The following is a 21,396-nucleotide window of genomic DNA, read 5'->3' on the forward strand; positions in this document are numbered from 1 at the left end:
AACTTCTGACTTGGTAATTAAATGAAAAATATCCATTTAATTGGTATCCTCTAAAAATAGGATTTGTCATGAATCTTCAATATAATAAACTCTTAAAAGAATTGATCTACCATAGCAAGTTCAGTAGAACTCGTCATGTGTTAAGAAACCATTGGTTGGATGGCCTTGAATTGAATATTTATATGAGGTTGAATTCATGGTAGTGACTCTATGCCACCTTTCTACCCTTTTAGGACATTGTATTTAAAGTTGGTAAGTCCTAACATGACTCACCACTTTCTTTTAATTAACAATTCCACGTGGTGGAATTTATCTTGATCAATCATTCTTTGCTTCTAATGAAAGGAAATTCTATCAGAGTTGCGATCCGGCGTGACAAGTTCCATTGGAACTCGCCACGTACCTCTTCTCTTTTGGTAGATCATATCAATAATTTCATGTTACACCTTCCTCTTTTTGATAATTAGAATACTAATCCAATGTGGCAAGCTTGTTAAAACTCACCACTTGTCGTCTTTTCATTGGGCAAAAAATAATGGAGTAAACAGTACTCAATGGTAGCATCGATCTGATTTTTAGTTTTATTTTCATTTTTCAAATCAAATATTTTTTATCTTAAATAATTTTAAGGAGCAGAAAAACATGTACTTCAATGGATTCCATAAAAAATGATGCTAAAGGTTTAGAAATGAAAATAGAAAAATCGACAAACCAAACAATTTGCCCAAAACCAAAAACAACCAAATACTCATACCCGTCAATCTTAACTACCAGTTCATCAATTTAATGCCTTCGATGCTTTTAGGATTTTAAACATTTCTTGTGCAAGGCTTGTTAACCAAATTAGAAATTTTAAGAAAATTCCTAGATTTCAATCTGGTGTCAACTAGATTAACCATGGGGAGATGAAAAGATTTGATCCAATTGCGTACCTCCCTCGTAAAAGCAAAATAAATAAATTGGGGGTTTGAAAGAAAACCCAAATCAGCCCATTAAATCCACTTTTCCACAACCAAATCTAGTCAACGAAAGCAAATCAATCAAGCCTCAACCCAAATAAGAAGTATTAGACAAATAAATCCACTCCCAAATCCAACCAACCAACCAAATCCACCATAAATTTCACAAATCGAATCCATCCAACCAAGAAAACCCACATAATGTTAGAGAGAGATCGATGGATTACTTGAAAGAGTGTCTTTAAACCAATCGATCATGAGCCTTTTTTCGGTCGATCGCTAGCCCAACACCAGTGAGAAATCCAGAGAAGATGAGATCTAATCGACAAAGAAATCTGGAGAGAAAGCTGAGTTATGTTTTGTTAGAAAGAGTGTGAGGAATGACCGGGAGAAGCTTCTTGATGAGGTTGGATTACTTCGATGATCCAAATAGAGAGCACTTCTGCGCATAGAAAAAGAAGATAAAGAAGGAGAAGTGTACGACTTAGATGGAAAAATCAATAAGGTTAGGACGATGTTTTAAACGATGCCCCTCAACGTGATTTTTTTAAGTATGAGTTGTTCTCCGTGATTCCTAAAAAGTGAGAATCGCAACTCAAGAATTGTGAGAACACATTTTTATTGTTCTCTAAAATTTGTAACTATCAGTTTTTAGTTTTGGCCAGTTTCTCAATTGTAATACAGTTTTCTGTTTTTTGTCAACAGAAAACTGTTTTCTTAGATCCAACCTAAGCAGGGCCAAAATCTCTTACTCGGCTGTTCCATTAACATTGGATTGAGACAGTAAAAATTAGTATTATGTTCTAAAATAGATATTCATCTTGAATATTATGATTCAAATTTGTTATTTATGAGTCATAGTTTTCAAGATAAATATTTATTTTGAGAATGGTTAAAATTGTACATTGTTCAGCACATTTAAAAGTGTTTCTTCCTTTGTTTTATATTTCCATGCAATTTTAACACATAAAATAAATGTGTTGAATACCTGTTGGCCTAGTTAGTGAAGCGTTTAATTGGTGTTCCTTCCTCCTTTTTTGCCTGGATAAAGAAAAAAAAAATCATATTACTTCACATTTACTTTGATTGGGATTGGATTTAGGATATAAGATGTAACGAGTGGGCGCTTATATATTTACTTAAAATTTTAAATTATTGGATAGTGCTGCATATTCATTCATTTATACCCAAAGACTTTACCAGATGCTGTTACAGAAGACATCCTCGTCTTCCTTCGTTTTATAACTGTGGGTCCAATACTTCATATCTCCATGCAAAAAGTGTGTTTCGAGTATTATTTGACTGTGCCAATCCTCAAACATTAATATCCATTGAAATGAATATTACACCACTAATGTTTCGTATCGGGCCTTGGCCAAACTTGTTCTCACTAACTGGGCTCTATCACTTTCATATCCTTATTTTCTGGTGACCGGCCCAATACTTACATGTTAATATTGGCCCAATGTATTGCCTACCTACTAATATACCTATATTGGCCCATTATTGTAATTTCCTACAAATTTCAATTAATACAACTTTGTTTGATCTTCCGGAGAAAAAAGAAAAAGAAAAAAGGATCACTCAGTAAATCTTTGCGGTGATATAAAATGTTTTTGAATATGAACCAAAATCTTTTTAGATTTTATTTATTTGTTTATTTTTTAAAATTTCTCTCGGTGATTTTGTACTTGTGCAATGGTGAATATTTCTTGATCGAACTCCATGACAATCGAATTTACCCACTAGTTACAATTGAGAAACTGGCCAAAATTTAGTAGTATCATCGTATGTAACTTGGATACATTTATAAGAGCTGTAATCTACTTTATGCAAATACTATATCATGGGCTAAGGCCACATATCTTTACATAACTATATGTATATATAGAAGCGAAACAGTGCATAATCGAAGAGAAAGCTGAAACAAAAGGCCGGTCACAATATTTAGCCAATACCAATTCTTGCCTGTTTGTCAGATTTTATTTGTACTTCAATCCTTTGAACAAGGTTCGATATTTGGTACAGCAAACAAAAAGTCTAGCAACCCATGACTTTGTTGGCTTCAAGTCTAGGCTTTTCCTCCACCAGACGCGAAAAGCAGACCTTGGTCACTGACATGGACGGAACCTTGCTCCGAGGAAGAAGCTCCTTTCCTTACTTTGCACTTGTTGCTTTCGAGGTTGGTGGTGTTCTAAGGCTTCTCTTCTTGCTCTTGGCCTCTCCACTAGCTGGACTTCTCTACTACTTCATTTTGGAGTCTGCAGGGATTCGAGTTCTCATCTTTGCAACGTTTGCCGGCATGAAGGTGGCAGATATCGAGTCAGTGGCGCGTGCAGTGCCGCCTAAGTTCTACTCCAGTGACTTGCATCCCGAGGCGTGGCGTGTGTTCTCTTCGTGTGGGAGGAGGTGTGTGCTCACCGCGAATCCGAGGGTTATGGCGGAGGCATTCTTGAAGGACTATTTAGGTGCAGACATGGTTTTAGGTACTGAGATTGGTGTGTATAAAGGTAGCGCTACTGGTCTGGTGTGCGCTCCTGGAATAGTTGTTGGGAAGAACAAGGCTATGGCTCTCAATAAGGCTTTTAGTGATACATGTATGCCAGAGATTGGACTTGGTGATAGGAAAACTGATGCCCCCTTCATGAAACTATGCAAGGTTTGTTACAAAAAAAACACTTTTCAAAACTGTTTTTATATAACCATAGATAGTATTTGGAAATGAGTTTTTGAAAACATCAATCAAATTAGGGTATGTGTGGTTTAGTTGTGTAAGAACTAAGAAAAATCTCAAAATTGTATAAAAGCCCTATACAAAATTGTCAATCCAATAAGGATCTGTTTGAATTGATTCATTTCTCTAGAACTAAAAATTATATAAAAACTTATTTAGTTGATAATTTTTGAAAATTATTTTCTTGTTTCAAAGAATTGTTTCAAGACTCTCCATCTGCGATCAGTTACTGGTCTTGCTGAGGATATAGTTCCTGCTTTGTTCTCGGATTTCAAGTTTCTTGAATGCTTGAAGCTTGAGAAATGCATTGGGTTGCGATGTCTAGAGATAAACGCGGGTGGTTCTCTCAAAAGCTTGACAGTGGTGGACTGTCCTGACTTGGCTGAGATTACTCTTTCTGCTTCTAATCTCAAATCCTTCTCGTATCAAGGAGTTCTTCCTCGGATTCAGCTGAAGAATGGCGTGAACCTTGTTGATGTCATGCTCGATATGAGAGCCGTTATAGGCCACAATGAGTTCGATTGTGAGGAGCTTTTATCATTACTAGCAGCTTTAAAGGATGTTCAGATTCTCACTCTCAGTGGTTGGCTTCTTGAGGTATTATTTTCTTTTCTTCGCTTCTTGAGAACTAAACCAGTATCCAAATTTCTTGATTTTTTTTTTTTGTCTTTTCTTCGCTTCGACCTGATAAGACAATTCTTTGAAACAAGAAAATAATTTTCAAAAATTATCAACTAAATAAGTTTTTATATAATTTTTAGTTCTAGAGAAATGAATCAATTCAAACAGATCCTTATTGGATTGACAATTTTGTATAGGGCTTTTATACAATTTTGAGATTTTTAGTTCTTAGTTCTTACACAACTAAACCACACATACCCTAATTTGATTGATGTTTTCAAAAACTCATTTCCAAATACTATCTATGGTTATATAAAAACAGTTTTGAAAAGTGTTTTTTGTAACAAACCTTGCATAGTTTCATGAAGGGGGCATCAGTTTTCCTATCACCAAGTCCAATCTCTGGCATACATGTATCACTAAAAGCCTTATTGAGAGCCATAGCCTTGTTCTTCCCAACAACTATTCCAGGAGCGCACACCAGACCAGTAGCTCTACCTTTATACACACCAATCTCAGTACCTAAAACCATGTCTGCACCTAAATAGTCCTTCAAGAATGCCTCCACCATAACCCTCGGATTCGCGATGAGCACACAACTCCTCCCACACGACGAGAACACGCACCACGCCTCGGGATGCAAGTCACTGGAGTAGAACTTAGGCAGCACAGCACGCGCCACTGACTCGATATCTGCCACCTTCATGCCGGCAAACGTTGCAAAGATGAGAACTCGAATCCCTGCAGACTCCGAAATGAAGTAGTAGAGAAGTCCAGCTAGTGGAGAGGCCAAGAGCAAGAAGAGAAGCCTTAGAACACCACCAACCTCGAAAGCAACAAGTGCAAAGTAATGAAAGGAGCTTCTTCCTCGGAGCAAGGTTCCGTCCATGTCAGTGACCAAGGTCTGCTTTTCGCGTCTGGTGGAGGAACATTGATTCATTGTTGGGAAATTATAGAGAGAATGTTCATGAAAATCTTTGTCTAGCAGAATGTTGTTGGTTTTGACATCACGATGTATAATATCTGATGCATGGAGGTAAGCCAGCGCTTCTGCTGTCTCTACGGCAATCCTCAACCGAACAGGCCAGGAAAGCAAACTGGAATTTGATTGTTTTCCATGAAGATGATCAGCCACTGTTCCATTAGATATATATTCATAAACAATGAGGAGTTCTTGGCTTCGTTTCGACGTGCATCCATGCAGCTTCACGAGATTGTGGTGCCTTAAAACAAGTCAGGATCTCAACTTCATTCATAAACTGCTCCACACACTTCAAATTGTTCTCGAATATGTGCTTCACTGCAACTTCACGGCCATCATGGAGCTTGCCTGATTTCAGAGTTCATACAAACAGTTCAGAAAAGAGACAATTATCAAATGCCTAGTTACATAGCAAACTAACAAAGATATACAAAGGTTTATCATCGTACCATAGTAAACAGTGCCGAAGCCACCTTCTCCAAGTTCTCTTGAGTGGTCAAAATTGTCTGTAGCTTCTTCGGGTTCAGCAAAGCTGAAGACATGAGCTCCAAAGTAGGTGCTCCCCTTTTCAAGGTCAGACGACTTCAAGGACAGGGAGGGATAAGATGGAATGCTTTGAGAAAAATTGGTTGAAGGAACAGTAGTAGGGGCTTTGCTTGAAGAAGGAATCAAAGAGTCTTTGCTTTTAGTTTGGTCAGATTGGGCAGCTAGTCTTCTTTTCTTTCGTTATCTCCAAGAGAAGATACACCATCCTACGCCAATACCAAAAATGGCAGCACCTGCTAGGGCAAAACCCGAAAGTGAAAGAAAAGAGTAAAATTCTTCTTTTCTGAGACACTAACAATGTTGGAAATAGAAACTGTTTCTAACAGAATGACAAAATACCTATTGTACATTGGCACATTTGTCGAAGTACCAGAACCCCCTGCAAGAACCATGTGATGCAGAAACTTTAGTTGAAACATTTATGACTGAATCAAAATATAGAACAGGGTGATACACAGGTAAATGACATTCTGCTTATCACAATATGTGGGACACCGTTTCATATTGCATTGCCCAAATTGGTTCATATTCAACAACTCCACATTTTGTCATCTATTAGTCAGTGTCCAAACTGCCTGTCACTAAAAGGGGAGTAAGTGACAATATCTCAAAAGCAATTGGAGAAGAAAACTTTAACCTAAATTACTAGTTGTAGAATAACAACTTAAGATTGCTTCTTAATCTAATTAGGTATGCCGGAGAGGTCATTATTGAACTTATTGTATGACTATTGCAGTTAACTCCAACAAGGTAAAGGAGTAACCATGGTAAGTTCAAAGTTGTTTCATATCGCCAAAATGAGATATAAAAAAAATGTAAAAATTTTGTCATTTAACAATAGATTCCTGTCTTCCTTTACAATCATCACCATTGTTCATTGTTGTGCACAATGTTTGATTATTACCCCATCTTGGAGCTGAAGGCAAAATGAAGCTGGTGATGTCTTCCCAAGATGGAAAGAGAGTACTTTATGAGATCAAGAAAACAAAGAGAAGAGCGATGGACCATAAAACCAGATTAGAACTGATATACACTGTAAGCAAATTGGGGACCACCCATCTCATACAGACACGGAAAATTAATCGCTAGAAATTCATTGACCAAAACCCGTAACAACCCATCTCATACACACAAGAAAAAGAAATCACTAGAACTTCATTGACCAAAACCCCTCTTTTTCATTTTAATTTTGTTTACATCTTTTTCTTATTTTATTTACTACATATACCAGATGAAATGCTTTGGAATCAAACAGTATAATGACTACCAAGGACCAGTGGGAAGACAGGATGTCACATTTAACTAGCAGTTAGTCATGGGGTAAAACTCCTTTTAAAGTCCTATGCTCCACAGAGAGGATCAACAACAGAAGAAATTGACAAGGATTAGGAAATAACTAGGATTTCATGCTTCTATACTGAGTACAGTCAAGACTGAAAGAAAGAACAATCATTCAGCAAGCCCTCTGGCCTCCCAAAAAAAAGGTGCTTGATACATCAAATAATTATAAAATCAGAAGTTTCAACATGTGCTCTAATTGCTATACAATGAAGCCAACATTGATGAAGGTAGTTAGGTACAATCAAAGTCTTGTACCACATCTACAACTCCCTTAATCCCATTTTCGTTCTCCCTTTTGGGATTCTAGTAACTTCTTAAGAGGACATACTGACATGCATTTACTAATGCATTGTCCATTTTGAAATTCCAAAACTAACCGTTATAGTTTAAAATTTCATACTATCATCAATTCAATAAATCTTTCAAAACTTGAAATTTTTTTGGAAAATATGCAAACTTTTTTTTTTGACTTTTCAAACATGAATTTTGGGATGGTTAAAAATGAAAAAACAAAAAAAAAAAACAAGTATTTCGCGATGGGGGCTGGATAAGTTCTGTCCTAGTTGCATTGTAAAACACCATACAACATGAAGATAGATCTATGTAAGGAACAAACACAATAAATTAATAAGAACCTCTTTGTCCAATAAATTGAAAATGAAAAAACAGAATAGTAGTATCCTATTGTTCAATAATATGCTCTCTAAGTGCATAACCCTAGCCAATTCCGATTTTGGGTGGAACAGATCCACTAATTCTTTGATTCCAGTTGGTAACACGGATCTTGAACTAAGATATAGGCCCTAGAAGCTACAAAAGGGTATCCTAAGCATTTGCAATAACTGGGTTCATTGAGATTCCTGATATAGTAGATGCTATCAAACATACAATCATACACAATTCGATGATGGAATTGCTTGATCGATCTTAAAGAAGATCTTGTATAATTTTGCACGTGAGCCCAGTCATTAACAACTTGATTGTTTTTTTCTACTCTAATGACAATGAATCATCACAAAAGCCTAACTAAGAACTATATATATTTGCAGTTTCGCCAAAGGAAGAAAAAAAAAAAAAAAGTTGAAGTACCTGTTGCAGGACTTGGTACGGAACAAACTCTATCGCCGCCGCAAATACAAACAGGTTCGCCCAAATTCGAACTAAATCCACATTGCCCACCAAACCCAATACATTCCAAACACTGTTTATCATAGGGATCGTTATAATTGACATTAAAACCCTCCATCAAAGCCTCCCCAAGTGTCGTCCGGTTGCCGGCGAGCCTCTTGCTGGCGTCTCCGACCACCGGAACCGTGACACTAACATTGCACGCAAAAAATTTCAGTACGGGATCATTCGGAACCGGTCCATTCAAGTAAAACGCATCACTACCATTGACACCACTCACATTGCAGCTAAAAAGATTGAGAGGCCTAACGATCAGAATCGAAGAACAGCCGTAGATCAAAGTGAGATCCACATTCCCCGCAGTCGTATCGAAAACCGAAGAATTGAGAGTGGAATTGATGAATTTCTGGGGACAAAGTGTTGTTCCATAGATCCGACCTGGCTAGGGTTAGGGCTTTCTCACTCTGGTTGATTTGGAGAACACGATAGGTCACCGAATTGGTGGTGAACTCGGTGGTACTGTCGCGGCAGCTGAGGTGGAAATCCGGTGGCCCACAGTGGACCTGGCGGTCGCCGCCGGTGAAGGGGTAGGTGATGTTTTGGAGGGAACCGCAAGTGAAGGTGTTGGTGCAATTTGGGTAAGTGACATCGTCGGCGGCGGAGGAGGTGGTGAGGTGGGCGGAGAAGAGGAGGGGGACGGCGGTGACAAATGAAGTGGAGAGAGAGAGTGTTGAGGAGAGAGTAGTGGACGGTGGAGAGTCATGGAGAGGTGGATTATTTACTACCAAATGAAGTGGTTGGTATTCTAAAAGTTGAATACTAATAATTTGGAGGGTGGCTTTAGTGACATATGCCATTTTAAACATATTTTAACTTTTATACAATTGTTTGAATTTTCTAGGAAAAAAAATGTTAGTAATTATCTTTCAACGAAATCAATAGATAAATCATGTTCTGAATTAGAAATTAAGAATTTTTAGTCGAAAACGTTGTCGTCTTGATGAGTGAGTCATTTGCACAAACCCACACTTTTTGAATTTTGTTTGCACGAATTTGAAGTTAAAATAACAAATTCATATGATTTCAAAGAAAACCTATTTTCATGCCTATAGCTATATACAATGCATAAAAAAATTATTTTACATTGAAAAAATAATAATATGTACTATGATTAAAAAAAACAATATGTATATAGATGAGCTATCATTTCAAATATTATAATTTGGAGCTGCCATTCTTGACATCTTATTTGGAACTCAAAAGTTGGACACATTCAATTTTTTGTTCCTTTGACTCATTTAAAATGCTATTTAGACATGGCATATAATTTTTGTTCTCTTTCTCTCTCTGCTAAATCAACAGTTGAGAACTTGAGATAGTTTATGGTATGATTATAAAAAGTACGTAATACATATGGTACATAGCTCCTAGGTTAGCTGTCATTAGAAATAATACTATAATTTGGAGCTGTTTTTTTGACACCATTACTAGAATCTCAAAAGTTTGACACTTTCTATGTGCCCAAAGTTTTTTCTCTAATTATTAGATAATTGCTTATGTATAATACTATGAGGATGATGATGATTATTATTCTTCTTCTTCTTATTTATTTATTTATATCATATTGGAGAAAACCTTGAAATCTTCTTTATAAAAACTACAAAAATAAAAATTTAAAAACCTAAATAAATTTAGGACTTATGTTTATTAACTAAATGTCACCCTATCTCCTAAAATTAATTGGTGTTAGAAAGGGTTTCAATCTTGTACTTAAACCTTATGTTTGTGACGGTCAACTACGTTAGCCGCATAACTTATTAAGAGTAAACCTTGACTGCATTGCCAATACTATTATGAACTTATGCAATATAATTTTATAACTAGTTTAAACCATGGTTCGTCGTATTGATCGATACACGATCGTTTTTCAAGGGTCTCATATCGGCTGATTCGGTCAATTTACACTGATTTTGCATTAGAGATGGTTTGACCGTTTACAATGGATATTCAATCTCTACGAGGAGCAGGTATTTGGTGCACTCAGTGTACTGTATATCGGACACATCGTATATATTTTCTTTCACGAGCTTATAATGATGGGAGTGCATTCTCGAGACACATCCGAATCAACCTCGTGCTTAGTTTTCCATACATATTTTAAGGTGGCTTAAAATTTTTGGTATTTTTTCTTTATGGCATTGAGTTTTTATTTTTATTTTTTATTAAGTTAGATACGTGTACACATCCATGATGATACTTTGAAGGAAGAGAAATACCAGTATGGATTGATCATGATAATTCTCATAAGTTATTAATCGGAAAAAATTACTAAAATCTCCTAAACCCTAATTAGTTGAATCCTGAATGAGTTAGCCAACTAATTTAAAGAGTTCCAAGACATTTAAAATGTAAAGTAAACGCTAGTTGTGATATCACTTTATTAATAAATCACATAGTTATTTTATTTTATTTTATTTTTTTTTGGGTTTAATAAAATAACATACTTTACTATGTAGCATTAACTATAATTATTAAATAAATATCAAATGCATAAACAGAACCCCAAACGTTCAAAAACAGAGCCAGCTGTAAGATCCAGAATTTAATTAATTGAAAATAAATAAAAAAAGATGGTGAGATGTCATGTATCCAGCAACCTTTGAAGGGGCTGTTGGGCATTGACTAAAGAAATATACCAGATAATTTTTTCAGTAATTGCAAAACAGGACGGCATGTAATTGGTATTAGATTAGTGGATACTCTAAGAATTTCGACAGAATTGCACTTCGAGTTTGTGTTTAATAGAAATATGTTTAGTTATTGGTTTTTTCTTTTATTTCAAAATCCTTAAAATTTGATTTTAAAGATCTAAACAAACCACCTTTTATTTATTTATTTTGCCACACACACTTAAAAAAAGAAAAGAAAAAAAAAAGGAACATTGTGGTTTATTTTTGTCCTTAGAGCTGGAACGAAACTTTTTGCATCTTTATTTTAATTCGAAATAAAAACAATATTTTTGTTGTAAAATGTTTTAAATAATAGTAACCAAGTTGTAAGATTTTTAAAATATGAAAATAGTTTAGTTTGAAAAAATAATGACTAGTTTAAAAAGGTTATTTAAAAAATTTTAATTTTATTTATTTTAAATATAGTCAAAAGTGTGAAAGCACGTAAAAATGCTAGATGATTTGACTTTGAATCACTATTTACAAAGTATTTTAGTAATATACACAATAAAACATTATTTACCAAAAATGCTTCTATGATAAGTTAATAAATGCTACTTTAAAAAGGTTATTTAAAAAATTTTAATTTTTTTTATTTTAAATATAGTCAAAAGTGTGAAAACACGTAAAAATGCTAGATGATTTGACTTTGAATCACTATTTACAAAGTATTTTAGTAATATACACAATAAAACATTATTTACCAAAAATGCTTCTATGATAAGTTAATAACTGACCCACAACAAAAATACATAAACAAAAAGCCAACCAAACAGTCCCTTCTTTTGTATCCTTATTTATTTTGTTTCTGATTTTGGAGAGATCTTAAAATGGGAGTGGATTGCGTACCGGGATGGGGACGTTGATAGATGAAGTGAGGCCCCACCTCTTCTATATGTCTCGTGATCCAGTAAGATCCAAAATTTATGTACAAAATTTTGGGTCCTTCGAACATGTTATGAATATTTGGGCTGTGAGTCTCTATAAGTACGCTATAAAATAAGGCCTAGTTTAGGTTGGGTCCCGCCCAAGCCTTCTGGACAGTAGATTTCCGGTCTGTTCAGGTGATGGTGTTGTGTTGTCCTAAACTCAGAGGTCCATTCAAAATGTTAAAAACACGGGCCGAATGAACAAGGCTTATTTATAGCCTTACAATAGTATAAATAAGCCTCAACAAAAAGTGTGTTTCCATGCAAAAAATGTGTGTCTAGTATAATTTGACTGGGCCAATCCTCAACATCCATTGAAATGAAAATTACACCATTAAAGTTGCCTATCGGGCCTTGGCCAAACTTGTTCTCACTAACTGGGCTCAATCATTTCTATCTTCTTATTTTCTGGTTACCGGCCTAATTCTTACATGGTAATATTGGCCCAATGTATTTCCTTCCTACTAATAAACCTATATTGGCCCATTATTGTAATTACATACAAATTTCAATTAATACAACTTTGTTTGATCTTCCAGAGAAAAAAGAAGAAAAAAGGATCACTTGGTAAATGTTTGCAGAGATATAAATTGTTTTTGAATATGAACCAAATATTTTTTTAGAATAATGAGGCTATTATTTATTTTTAATAAAAAAAAATTCTCTCTGTGATTTTGTACTAGTGCAATGGTGAATATTTCTTGATCGAACTCCTTATTTTTGTCACCTTTACACTAATAGGCACGCATGACAATCGAATTTACCCACTAATTACAATTGATAAACTGGCCAAAATTTAGTAGTATCATTGTATGTAACTTCGATACATTTATTAAAGCTGTAATCTACATTTTTGCAAAATATTATATCATGGTCTCCACATATCTTCACATAACTATATATATAGAAGCGAAACAGTGCATAATCTAAGAGAAAGCTGAAACAAAAGGTCACAATATTTAGCCAATACCAATTCTTGCCGGTCTGATTGAGTCAGAGTCTATTTGTACTTTAATCCTTTGAACAGGGTTCTTTGATCTGGTACAACGAACAAAAAGTCTAGCAGCCCATGACTTTGTTGGCTTCAAGTCTAGGCTTTTCCGTCACTGTACCATCATTTCCGGCCAATGCCCGGTACTTATCCTTCCTAGTGAAGCCGGTGCACTCGTAGGACAATGTCGCGGCGATCATCCTCTGTATGTAATTTGCAACATCATGGCTTGATTTTCCTCCACTACATGTCAACTCGTTTGGCAATTTATTCAAGAATGTGACTTCATATGCAGGACTAGGGTTCATGAAGAAGTAAAATGGATCCATCCCTTTCCATCCCCTAGCTGTTGTCCCATGAAACATGCTCATCTTATTGATCATAGCCACTGGCACTAGTTGATCAGTTAGCTCGGCAAACAAGGCCGAAAATCGAAGCAAAAATGGTTCTCTGCATGTTGTCCCTTCAGGGCATATGACTAGGTCGCCTTCTTCTAAGAGCTTCTTGATCATGTTTGCGTCCCTGATGCGGTCGCGACTGAGCCGCACTGTTTTGATTGGTGATATGATCTCTGAGAGTCTTGAAAGGGAGTATGTGACGGCGGGGATTGGCCGGCCAAGGGCGGTGGAGAGGAAGATGGGGTCGAGGAGGGTCCGGTGAGAGCAAACGAATAGGTTTCCGGTTTGGCCGGTGGATTTCTTTGCCGGGGGAGGTGGGGTGCCTTTGATGGTGACTCGGACTCCGAGTGCCAAGAAGGCGTAGTAGACGAGTGGCATTGGGAGGAGTGCACCGGCGGCTATGCGCAGGCAGGCTAAGAGGAAGCCTACTGGGATCCAGAGGATGGTGAGAAGGGCCATGAGAGGACTTGGTTTCGCCACAAGCCGGCCGTCATGGAAGACTATGGGCTTTGGCAACCTGTCTTGGCTCACTGTCTCCACTTCTGGCTTGGCTGGAACCATGTAACCCTCCTGTGTCACAAAACATTGAATCTCGTTTAGAATATCAATTGTCAAGGCTATATATATATATATACATATATACATATATATATTATGGTTCGTAATCGCGGTATCGGTTACAGTAACGAGGGCGGTGTAATGGATTCGGGCGAACATTGAAGTAAATAGGTCGAATCGACGGATTCATAAGAGTGTTTAACGGTATCGATCACTTGAAAAAGGATTACAAACCGAGACGAATCATAATATATATATACTTGCAAGAAACTCACATATTTGAACTCATACCACTAAGCTATAACTTTGGTTAACTATGAATGCTTGAATGCTCATCTTTTTGGTAAGGAAAATGATTTTGAAAGTGAATAGGCTAGCGTTATAGTCGGACTAAAGTGAAAAGTCTAACATTATAATCTGATCACACCAAACCATTTCAGATGCATTACAGTGGCCCTTGATGGTATTAGATAATTCGGTCAAGGAATTGGGCATACCTATTTGGTTAGAATAGTATTGCCCTCCTGTTAATAATTTCGATTATTAAATAGTAAAATTCATAATAAAGCCCGCTTGGTTAGGTTTTTTAAAAATGATTATCAAAATCTCAGAAATCATAAATATATTTTTAGATAACAAGACAATTCTTTGAAACAAGAAAATAATTTTAAAAAATTATCAACTAAACAAGTTTTTATATAATTTTTAGTTCTAGAGAAATGAATCAATTCAAACACATCCTTATTGGATTGACAATTTTGTATAGGGTTTTTATACAATTTGAGATTTTTAGTTCTTAGTTCTTACACAACTAAACCACATATACCCTAATTTGATTGATGTTTTCAAAATTCATTTCCAAATACTATCTATGGTTATATAAAAACAGTTTTGAAAAGTGTTTTTGGTTACAAACCTTGCATAGTTTCATGAAGGGGGCATCAGTTTTCCTATCACCAAGTCCAATCTCTGGCATACATGCATCACTAAAAGCCTTATTGAGAGCCTGAGCCTTGTTCTTCCCAACAACTATTCCAGGAGCGCACACCAGACCAGTAGCTCTACCTTTATACACCCCAATCTCAGTACCTAAAACCATGTCTGCACCTAAATAGTCCTTCAAGAACGCCTCCACCATAACCCTCGGATTCGCGGTGAGCACACACCTCCTCCCACACGACGAGAACACGCGCCACGCCTCGGGATGCAAGTCACTGGAGTAGAACTTAGGCAGCACAGCACGCGCCACTGACTCGATATCTGCCACCGTCATGCCGGCAAACGTTGCAAAGATGAGAACTCGAATCCCTGCAGACTCCGAAATGAAGTAGTAGAGAAGTCCAGCTAGTGGAGAGGCCAAGAGCAAGAAGAGAAGCCTTAACACACCACCAACTTCGAAAGCAACAAGTGCAAAGTAAGGAAATGAGCTTCTTCCTCGGAGCAAGGTTCCGTCCATGTCAGTGACCACGGTCTGCTTTTCGCGTCCGGTGGAGGAACATTGATCGATTGTTGGGAAATTATAGAGAGAATGTTCATGAGGTTTGGCCATTGCTATAGAGAGAAATGGTTATAGGGAGAGGGTCGTAGTGTTAATTAACACTAATGGTTATAATTTAATTGGAAATTGTTGTAAGGTTGTTTCTTATATATATATAGAAATAGGTCATTGTTAATGTGAAAATGGGGACAAATGTTTTGGTTTAGTTTATGATATCAAGGGATGCGCCGAGATTTCCAAAATTGTGGTGGGGAATATCTTCCTTTGGAATCACCGAGGAGGTTAGTGTGTTGTTTTATTTCATGAGCTCAAATAATTAAAGCTTAAACAAGCATGTTAATTATAATCTCTTGCAGTGACGGATCAGAGAATTTTATGAGGGGGTAATTTTTAATAACAATAATGTATGGTAAACTATTATTAGAAATTGAGTGGGGCATATTTAAAATTTTCACCAAAAAATGCAGATATTTTTAAGATTTTCACAAAATCTATAAGTAATTTTAGAAAAAAAAAAAATTCAGTAGGGGCAGCCCCTTCATGGCTGAATCCATGTCTGATCTCTTACATTACATTTGATAGATTTAAAAGTGTTTGAAAAATGATTGAGAGTCGGATAGTCTGGATTAGTTCATCCAAATTATTAATATAAGTGAGAATAATATCATCTTACGCGTAATTCACATAAATGCAGTCATAGACGTCTGACCTTCACTAAAAACTATTGCACCATTTGGGATTTGATTAATGGACTATATAGTTTCTTTAGCAATTAAGTACTCCATTACTGATTACATGTATATAGACAGGGAGGTGATAAATGCACTACTTTTGCATAAATGCACTCCAATTTTAACGCATAATGATATTATTGATCACGAGTCAAATTATAAGAATCAAGTATAAAGAGCATTCATATCATTTAATTCAAGAGCATTATTGGTCTTTGCCCAACATACTCCATTACTTATGATCCATTAGGCTAGTTATTTTTTCTTAAAAATGAAAAAAAGAAAAGAAAAAGAATATTAAAATTACTTGAGGTCTAAGAATGGGATTGTGGGATTCACAGCCCGTTGTGAGAATGCGAACAGTCTGATTGAAGATGTCTATAATCTCTATCTTTATTTTCCTTACCCTAATTTTGTCTAAACCTTATTTTGGAGTTATTTGATTCAACTTGAGAATCACATGCACAGTCTGATTGTCTAATGTGGTAGGAGACATATTTTTGCAATATATGAATACAAAATGAAATGTACTTTGTGTAACTCGCCGAAGTAGAACTTTTTTCCCAACTTTATTTGAACAATGCTCAATCATGCCCCATTTATTTTTTCATACTTTTGCAATCTCTCTTTCCTTTGATAGGGGAGATTGATAGTTACTAGTGTTGATAAATCCAATGGAAGAATGATGGAACAGGTACACACGGCGCCAAAAACAAGTGAAGGAACACACTAATAGAAATTAATTTGGAAGGGTCCTATTTTGGGCGATATATACAATGATATGCCTAGGAATCAGATTCTTTTAATGATCCAAATAAACCCTTCCAAGACAATGGTTTATAAAGTTTGCGTGTTAGCCACTTGAACGAGTTTTACATCGATTGATGAAGAAGGAAATTTAAAATTTATATAAGATAAGGATCACTTAATCCAACCCAATAACTGATATCAGAATTATGTCGACTTTTGATATTCAAGCGGTGTATGGTACTCAAAGCTTCTTCTGAATGAGTTTCACATCGATTGGTGAAGAAGACGACTACTTCACCTAATGAGTTAGATCAACTTATATAGACTCTAGATCTCTTAACTGATCGACTTTCGATGACTATAGGGCAGAGTTACAAGAACTTTAAACCATGTGTTATGACAAACGCAACGAACCCTAGTTGAATTAAGAATCATGACAGAAAAGTAAACACGCCACACAAAAAACACAAAATTTATACGTGGTTCGGTAACAGTCTAAGTCCACGATTGGGATTCGACGGAAGTTTTTTCTATGTGTAAAATCAGATATTATAAGTTTTCAGCCTCTCACTCTATTTCTATACGAATTTCAGAGTCTCTCTCTTCCTCCACTCCAAACTCTAAGCACCCTTATATATCGGGTTACAAGAGAATAATTAGGATCCACAACCCATGAGCAAAAAACGAATCAAAATTTTTCCAACGTAACCGGATACCAAATTCAGACCACAATATCACACCACGTATGAAATTCCAAGATTCTTCTGAGTTGTGATTGTTCCTAAGATGAGTTTCAATCATTTTATAATTGGGTAATTACTTATGAATGTTACAAATCAACAACCAACGCAATAAGCATGCAATTTACATGGCTTCTCATGAAACAATACCATTTCTTAAAGTGACTGCCAATTCTGAATTAATAGTTATATATATAATTTCTTCAAGTAAATACCTAACTATATAGACATTCAATTGTGATGAGTTTCAAGCACATCAGCTACAGATGAGCAATAATTATCAGTGGTCTAATATTTGATCAAATCATGCACACACACAGTTATACAATTGGCTTTTTATTGGTGAAATTCCTCATGTAAAGCAATTAAACATCATGTTATGCTAACAACAGTCAAATTTCACAAGTGCCCACCTAACATAATATATTGGTTTTCTTTCAAGAGTGGACAATGATAATTAGGAAGCCCCAAAGACTGCCAATCTCACAACTTGAAGTACAATCAAAGAAGATGACCATATTTTCTACCATAAATACATTTTCTTGACCTACCTTACACCAAATTGCAACAAGAGAATGAAGTTACCTAGGCCATATACTGTCTTTTCTCTCTTCCTTATATGGCATTTTACATCATCCGGTAACTCTTTAAACCTGGTCTTCATTCTCTCTTTTTTAACTCATGCAACTTCATGAATACGAGTCCATTTCGTTTTGGATAATGAATCTTAGATTTAATAATCTGATTAAAGAATCTAGCCGAGAGTTTCTTAATTATTCACTAGATGCGTTGAATAAGGTCAAAACTTTGATCTTATTTAAGAAACTCTCAGTTAGACTCCTCGGTTAAACTATTAGGTCAATACAACATTGTCTGATGATACAAATTTTATCATCACATGTCCATTTACTATGATTTTAGTCTGATTGAAATTGCTCTGTTGGTAATGCAGTACTAGCACAAGCATGCACATTTTATGTGAGCAACAAATGCCCCTTTCCAATATGGCCTGCAACTGCCCCGTGCAAAGGCCATCCTGTGATTGCCAATGGCGGCTTCTACCTTCCCTGCAGCCAAATCCGAAAAATCCAAGTTCCAGCCGACTGGAATGGTAGGATTTGGGCTAGAACAGGCTGCAACTTCGCGTCGAATTGGAAGCCGGCCTGTGAAACAGGCGATTGTAATGGAAAACTCGAGTGTAATGGCACCATAGGCCTCCCTCCAGCCACACTAGTGCAAATCTCACTGCAGCCAGACAAGAGCAAGCCGAATTGCTACGACGTAAGCTTGGTTGATGGCTACAATCTGCCTGTTTCCGTCTCGACAAAGCCTGTGGCATCAAAATGTCACATTGGAGGGTGTACTAAGGACTTGAAGAGCATGTGCCCACAAGAGCTTCAGGTCTTGAATGACAAAGGGGACGTCGTGGCGTGCAAAAGCGCTTGCTTGGCTTTCAATCTCGACACATTCTGCTGCAGGAATGAATATGGGAGTCCAGACAAGTGCAAGCCGAGCATCTACTCGAAGTTGTTCAAGAATGCTTGTCCCTCTTATTATAGTTATGCCTTCGACACACCACCACCATTGGTGAACTGTGCATCAGATGAATATGTGATCACTTTCTGTCCCTCAAAATGGGGCAATACTGCATATACATCTATATAGAGTTGAAGCAAAATGATAATCATCATGCCTCTCCTCTGGTTATCTATTTTGGGCATCAATGAGAATTATGTACCATCTTTTCCTCAATAATAAAATCATATGGTTCTTGAAATTGATTCTTTCAAAGCTTGCCGCTTTATATATATATATATATATACTATACTATACTTCGGTTAGGTTAATGAGAATTCAAATCTACTGAGTCACTCATGTTATAATCTTGTACATGGTGCGCAACTTGCATTAATACTTTCATATAGTCTAAATTTTTTTTTTTTTTTTTTTAAATTACTAATGCTTAACTTTCAATTTGTCATTGAACATCAAATGAAATGTGAATAGCCTGTACTCCGCTCTATCAAACTGAGTAAGAGCATAGTGTGAGGTTAACAATATTACATTAATACCAAGTATCCAGCTTATTTTCCATGTTGTAACATCTGAATAATTATTCTGAGAATCAGAGTTGTGCTTGCATCCAAAATAAGACAGCAATTACAAAAGTGGTATTGGATTTTATAACTAGCATCATCTAAAGCAGGCTGCAGTGGATCATCAATTGGGTTAGTAGGCTACTTAACTGTCTGGTTGACCCAAAATGTTGGGTCTTTCTATTTTTCAGGCCCAAATAATTGTTGGGTCTGAGCTCAAGATATGTGATCAGTGGATCATCAATTGGGTTAGTAGGCTACTTAACTTTCTGGTTGCCCCAAGTAGAGTTGGGTCTGAGCTTATGATATGTGGACCATGTGGTTAGGTAGTAGTAAGTGTAAGATCACGCATCTAAGACCAAAACGAATGTTCCTTGGTACTACAACAATTAAAGATGTTGAAAAATCAATCCTGGTTGGCGGAACATATATACACACTCGCGTAAAAAAAAAAAAAAAAAAAAAAAAAAAAAAAAAATGTTTCTCCAAATTACGTAATACAACTCTTTTAAAAATATAATAAAAACTCTTTATAAAAACAAATAATAAAAACTCTTTAAAAAATAAATACATAAATATGTAATAGAGTTTTATAAGAACTCTCTTCTAAAAATCCTTTTTTTAAATAAATATGTAAATATGGTGATAGAGTTTTATAGAAACTGAAATAAATAAAAATTCTTTTAAAAAATTAAGTATGTAAATATGTGATAGAGTTTTATAGAAACTTTCTTCTAAAAACTCTTTTTTAAAAAAACAAAAAATAAAAATTTGATAAAAATTTAAAATTATATAGAAACTCTTTGTATTTTAATAATAGTATAGATATAAATATATTTTGGGTGTGGACACTTTTGTCTTTTCTTGTGTATCTTAATTTGATTGGGAATTGGAAAGCTGAAATCGACTTCAAGGAGAAAGTAGATTTTTTTATTTTATTTATTTTATTATTTTATTATGTTGAGACCTCTCATCCGTCACTAAATACGTGTAATTTTTTCATTTTATGAATATCAGATAATATTAAAAAAAATGCATAAATTATTTTTAAAAATTTAAATTATGATCTTCAAAATGTGAGACGAGTGTTTTTATTATTAAGTTGTTCCTTTGAAGTCAAGTAAAGTAAACATATTTGCTAAAACAAGAATTGATAATATTTTATTTTTGGAGTAGGTATTCTCATAGGTGGTCCTGTGATTTCGTTCATATTTTATTTACCATTGCAACTTTTTTTTTTAATTAAATTCATTTATTTCTTTAATATTGTTATATAGGATACTTAATATATATACCGAGAAATATATATACTAATAAAATAAGAGTATTAAGTAATATCTTCGACATGCACATATTAGAATAACAATATTTTACTTCTTGTTGCCATTACAGGCCATTGCTGTTTACTGGTCAAATAGAACTGATCCAAATTGTTGTCATAGGTTCAGTTTAGACAGTTAAATCAATTCGATTCAATTCTAATATATATATATATATATATATATATATATATATATATATATATTGTTTTAAAAAAAATTGTTCTGGTTTGCATTTATCGTATAAATCGAATCAAACCAAGTCATGTATACCATTACAAACAATATCTAATATTTCGAGGTACTGATGATGTATCTTGCTGCATTTTGTGAGAATAGTAAAAGC

The 21,396-nt window shown here is 35.4% G+C and overlaps 4 protein-coding genes and 1 pseudogene across 4 annotated transcripts; 2 read left to right on the plus strand and 3 right to left on the minus strand.

Annotated features, from left to right (window-relative positions):
* Positions 1 to 3,009: 3,009 nt before the first annotated feature.
* Positions 3,010 to 4,460, plus strand: LOC132316119 (glycerol-3-phosphate acyltransferase RAM2-like). The gene is made up of 3 exons (XM_059814628.1): positions 3,010 to 3,618; positions 3,889 to 4,290; positions 4,455 to 4,460. The coding sequence occupies exons 1-3, from the start codon at positions 3,010 to 3,012 to the stop codon at positions 4,458 to 4,460; spliced, it is 1,017 nt and encodes a 338-aa protein (XP_059670611.1).
* Positions 3,198 to 8,429, minus strand: LOC132316121 (LEAF RUST 10 DISEASE-RESISTANCE LOCUS RECEPTOR-LIKE PROTEIN KINASE-like 1.2; annotated as a pseudogene).
* Positions 8,430 to 8,592: 163 nt separating this feature from the next.
* On the minus strand, positions 8,593 to 9,168 carry LOC132316122 (LEAF RUST 10 DISEASE-RESISTANCE LOCUS RECEPTOR-LIKE PROTEIN KINASE-like 2.5). The gene has a single exon (XM_059814629.1). The coding sequence runs from the start codon at positions 9,166 to 9,168 to the stop codon at positions 8,617 to 8,619; it is 552 nt and encodes a 183-aa protein (XP_059670612.1). The 3' UTR covers positions 8,593 to 8,616.
* A 3,860-nt stretch (positions 9,169 to 13,028) lies between these two features.
* LOC132267421 (glycerol-3-phosphate acyltransferase RAM2) lies at positions 13,029 to 15,387 on the minus strand. The gene is made up of 2 exons (XM_059768583.1): positions 14,833 to 15,387; positions 13,029 to 13,928 (listed from the first exon to the last, which is right to left on the minus strand). Exons 1-2 carry the CDS (start codon positions 15,370 to 15,372, stop codon positions 13,029 to 13,031), a joined length of 1,440 nt encoding a protein of 479 aa, XP_059624566.1. The 5' UTR covers positions 15,373 to 15,387.
* Positions 15,388 to 18,210: 2,823 nt separating this feature from the next.
* Positions 18,211 to 19,428, plus strand: LOC132267423 (thaumatin-like protein). Its single transcript, XM_059768584.1, has 2 exons — positions 18,211 to 18,274; positions 18,588 to 19,428. The coding sequence occupies exons 1-2, from the start codon at positions 18,211 to 18,213 to the stop codon at positions 19,298 to 19,300; spliced, it is 777 nt and encodes a 258-aa protein (XP_059624567.1). The 3' UTR covers positions 19,301 to 19,428.
* The last annotated feature ends 1,968 nt before the right edge of the window (positions 19,429 to 21,396 follow it).

The sequence above is a fragment of the Cornus florida genome, unplaced genomic scaffold, assembly GCF_030987335.1.
Source record: "Cornus florida cultivar Cherokee Brave unplaced genomic scaffold, ASM3098733v1 CherokeeBrave_3.0.0_Hap2_Chr07, whole genome shotgun sequence".
NCBI lineage: Eukaryota > Viridiplantae > Streptophyta > Magnoliopsida > Cornales > Cornaceae > Cornus > Cornus florida.

Bases quoted from the DNA above. Each gene is read 5' to 3' on its own strand.
- LOC132316119 (XM_059814628.1), top strand. From the start codon at position 3,010: ATGACTTTGTTGGCTTCAAGTCTAGGCTTTTCCTCCACCAGACGCGAA. The intron at 3,619-3,888 runs GTTTGTTACAAA...CTTGTTTCAAAG, and splicing joins CCTTCATGAAACTATGCAAG to AATTGTTTCAAGACTCTCCA.
- LOC132316122 (XM_059814629.1), bottom strand. From the start codon at position 9,168: ATGGCATATGTCACTAAAGCCACCCTCCAAATTATTAGTATTCAACTT.
- LOC132267421 (XM_059768583.1), bottom strand. From the start codon at position 15,372: ATGGACGGAACCTTGCTCCGAGGAAGAAGCTCATTTCCTTACTTTGCA. The intron at 13,929-14,832 runs GTTTGTAACCAA...TTTGTGACACAG, and splicing joins CCTTCATGAAACTATGCAAG to GAGGGTTACATGGTTCCAGC.
- LOC132267423 (XM_059768584.1), top strand. From the start codon at position 18,211: ATGAAGTTACCTAGGCCATATACTGTCTTTTCTCTCTTCCTTATATGG. The intron at 18,275-18,587 runs GTAACTCTTTAA...TTGGTAATGCAG, and splicing joins ATGGCATTTTACATCATCCG to TACTAGCACAAGCATGCACA.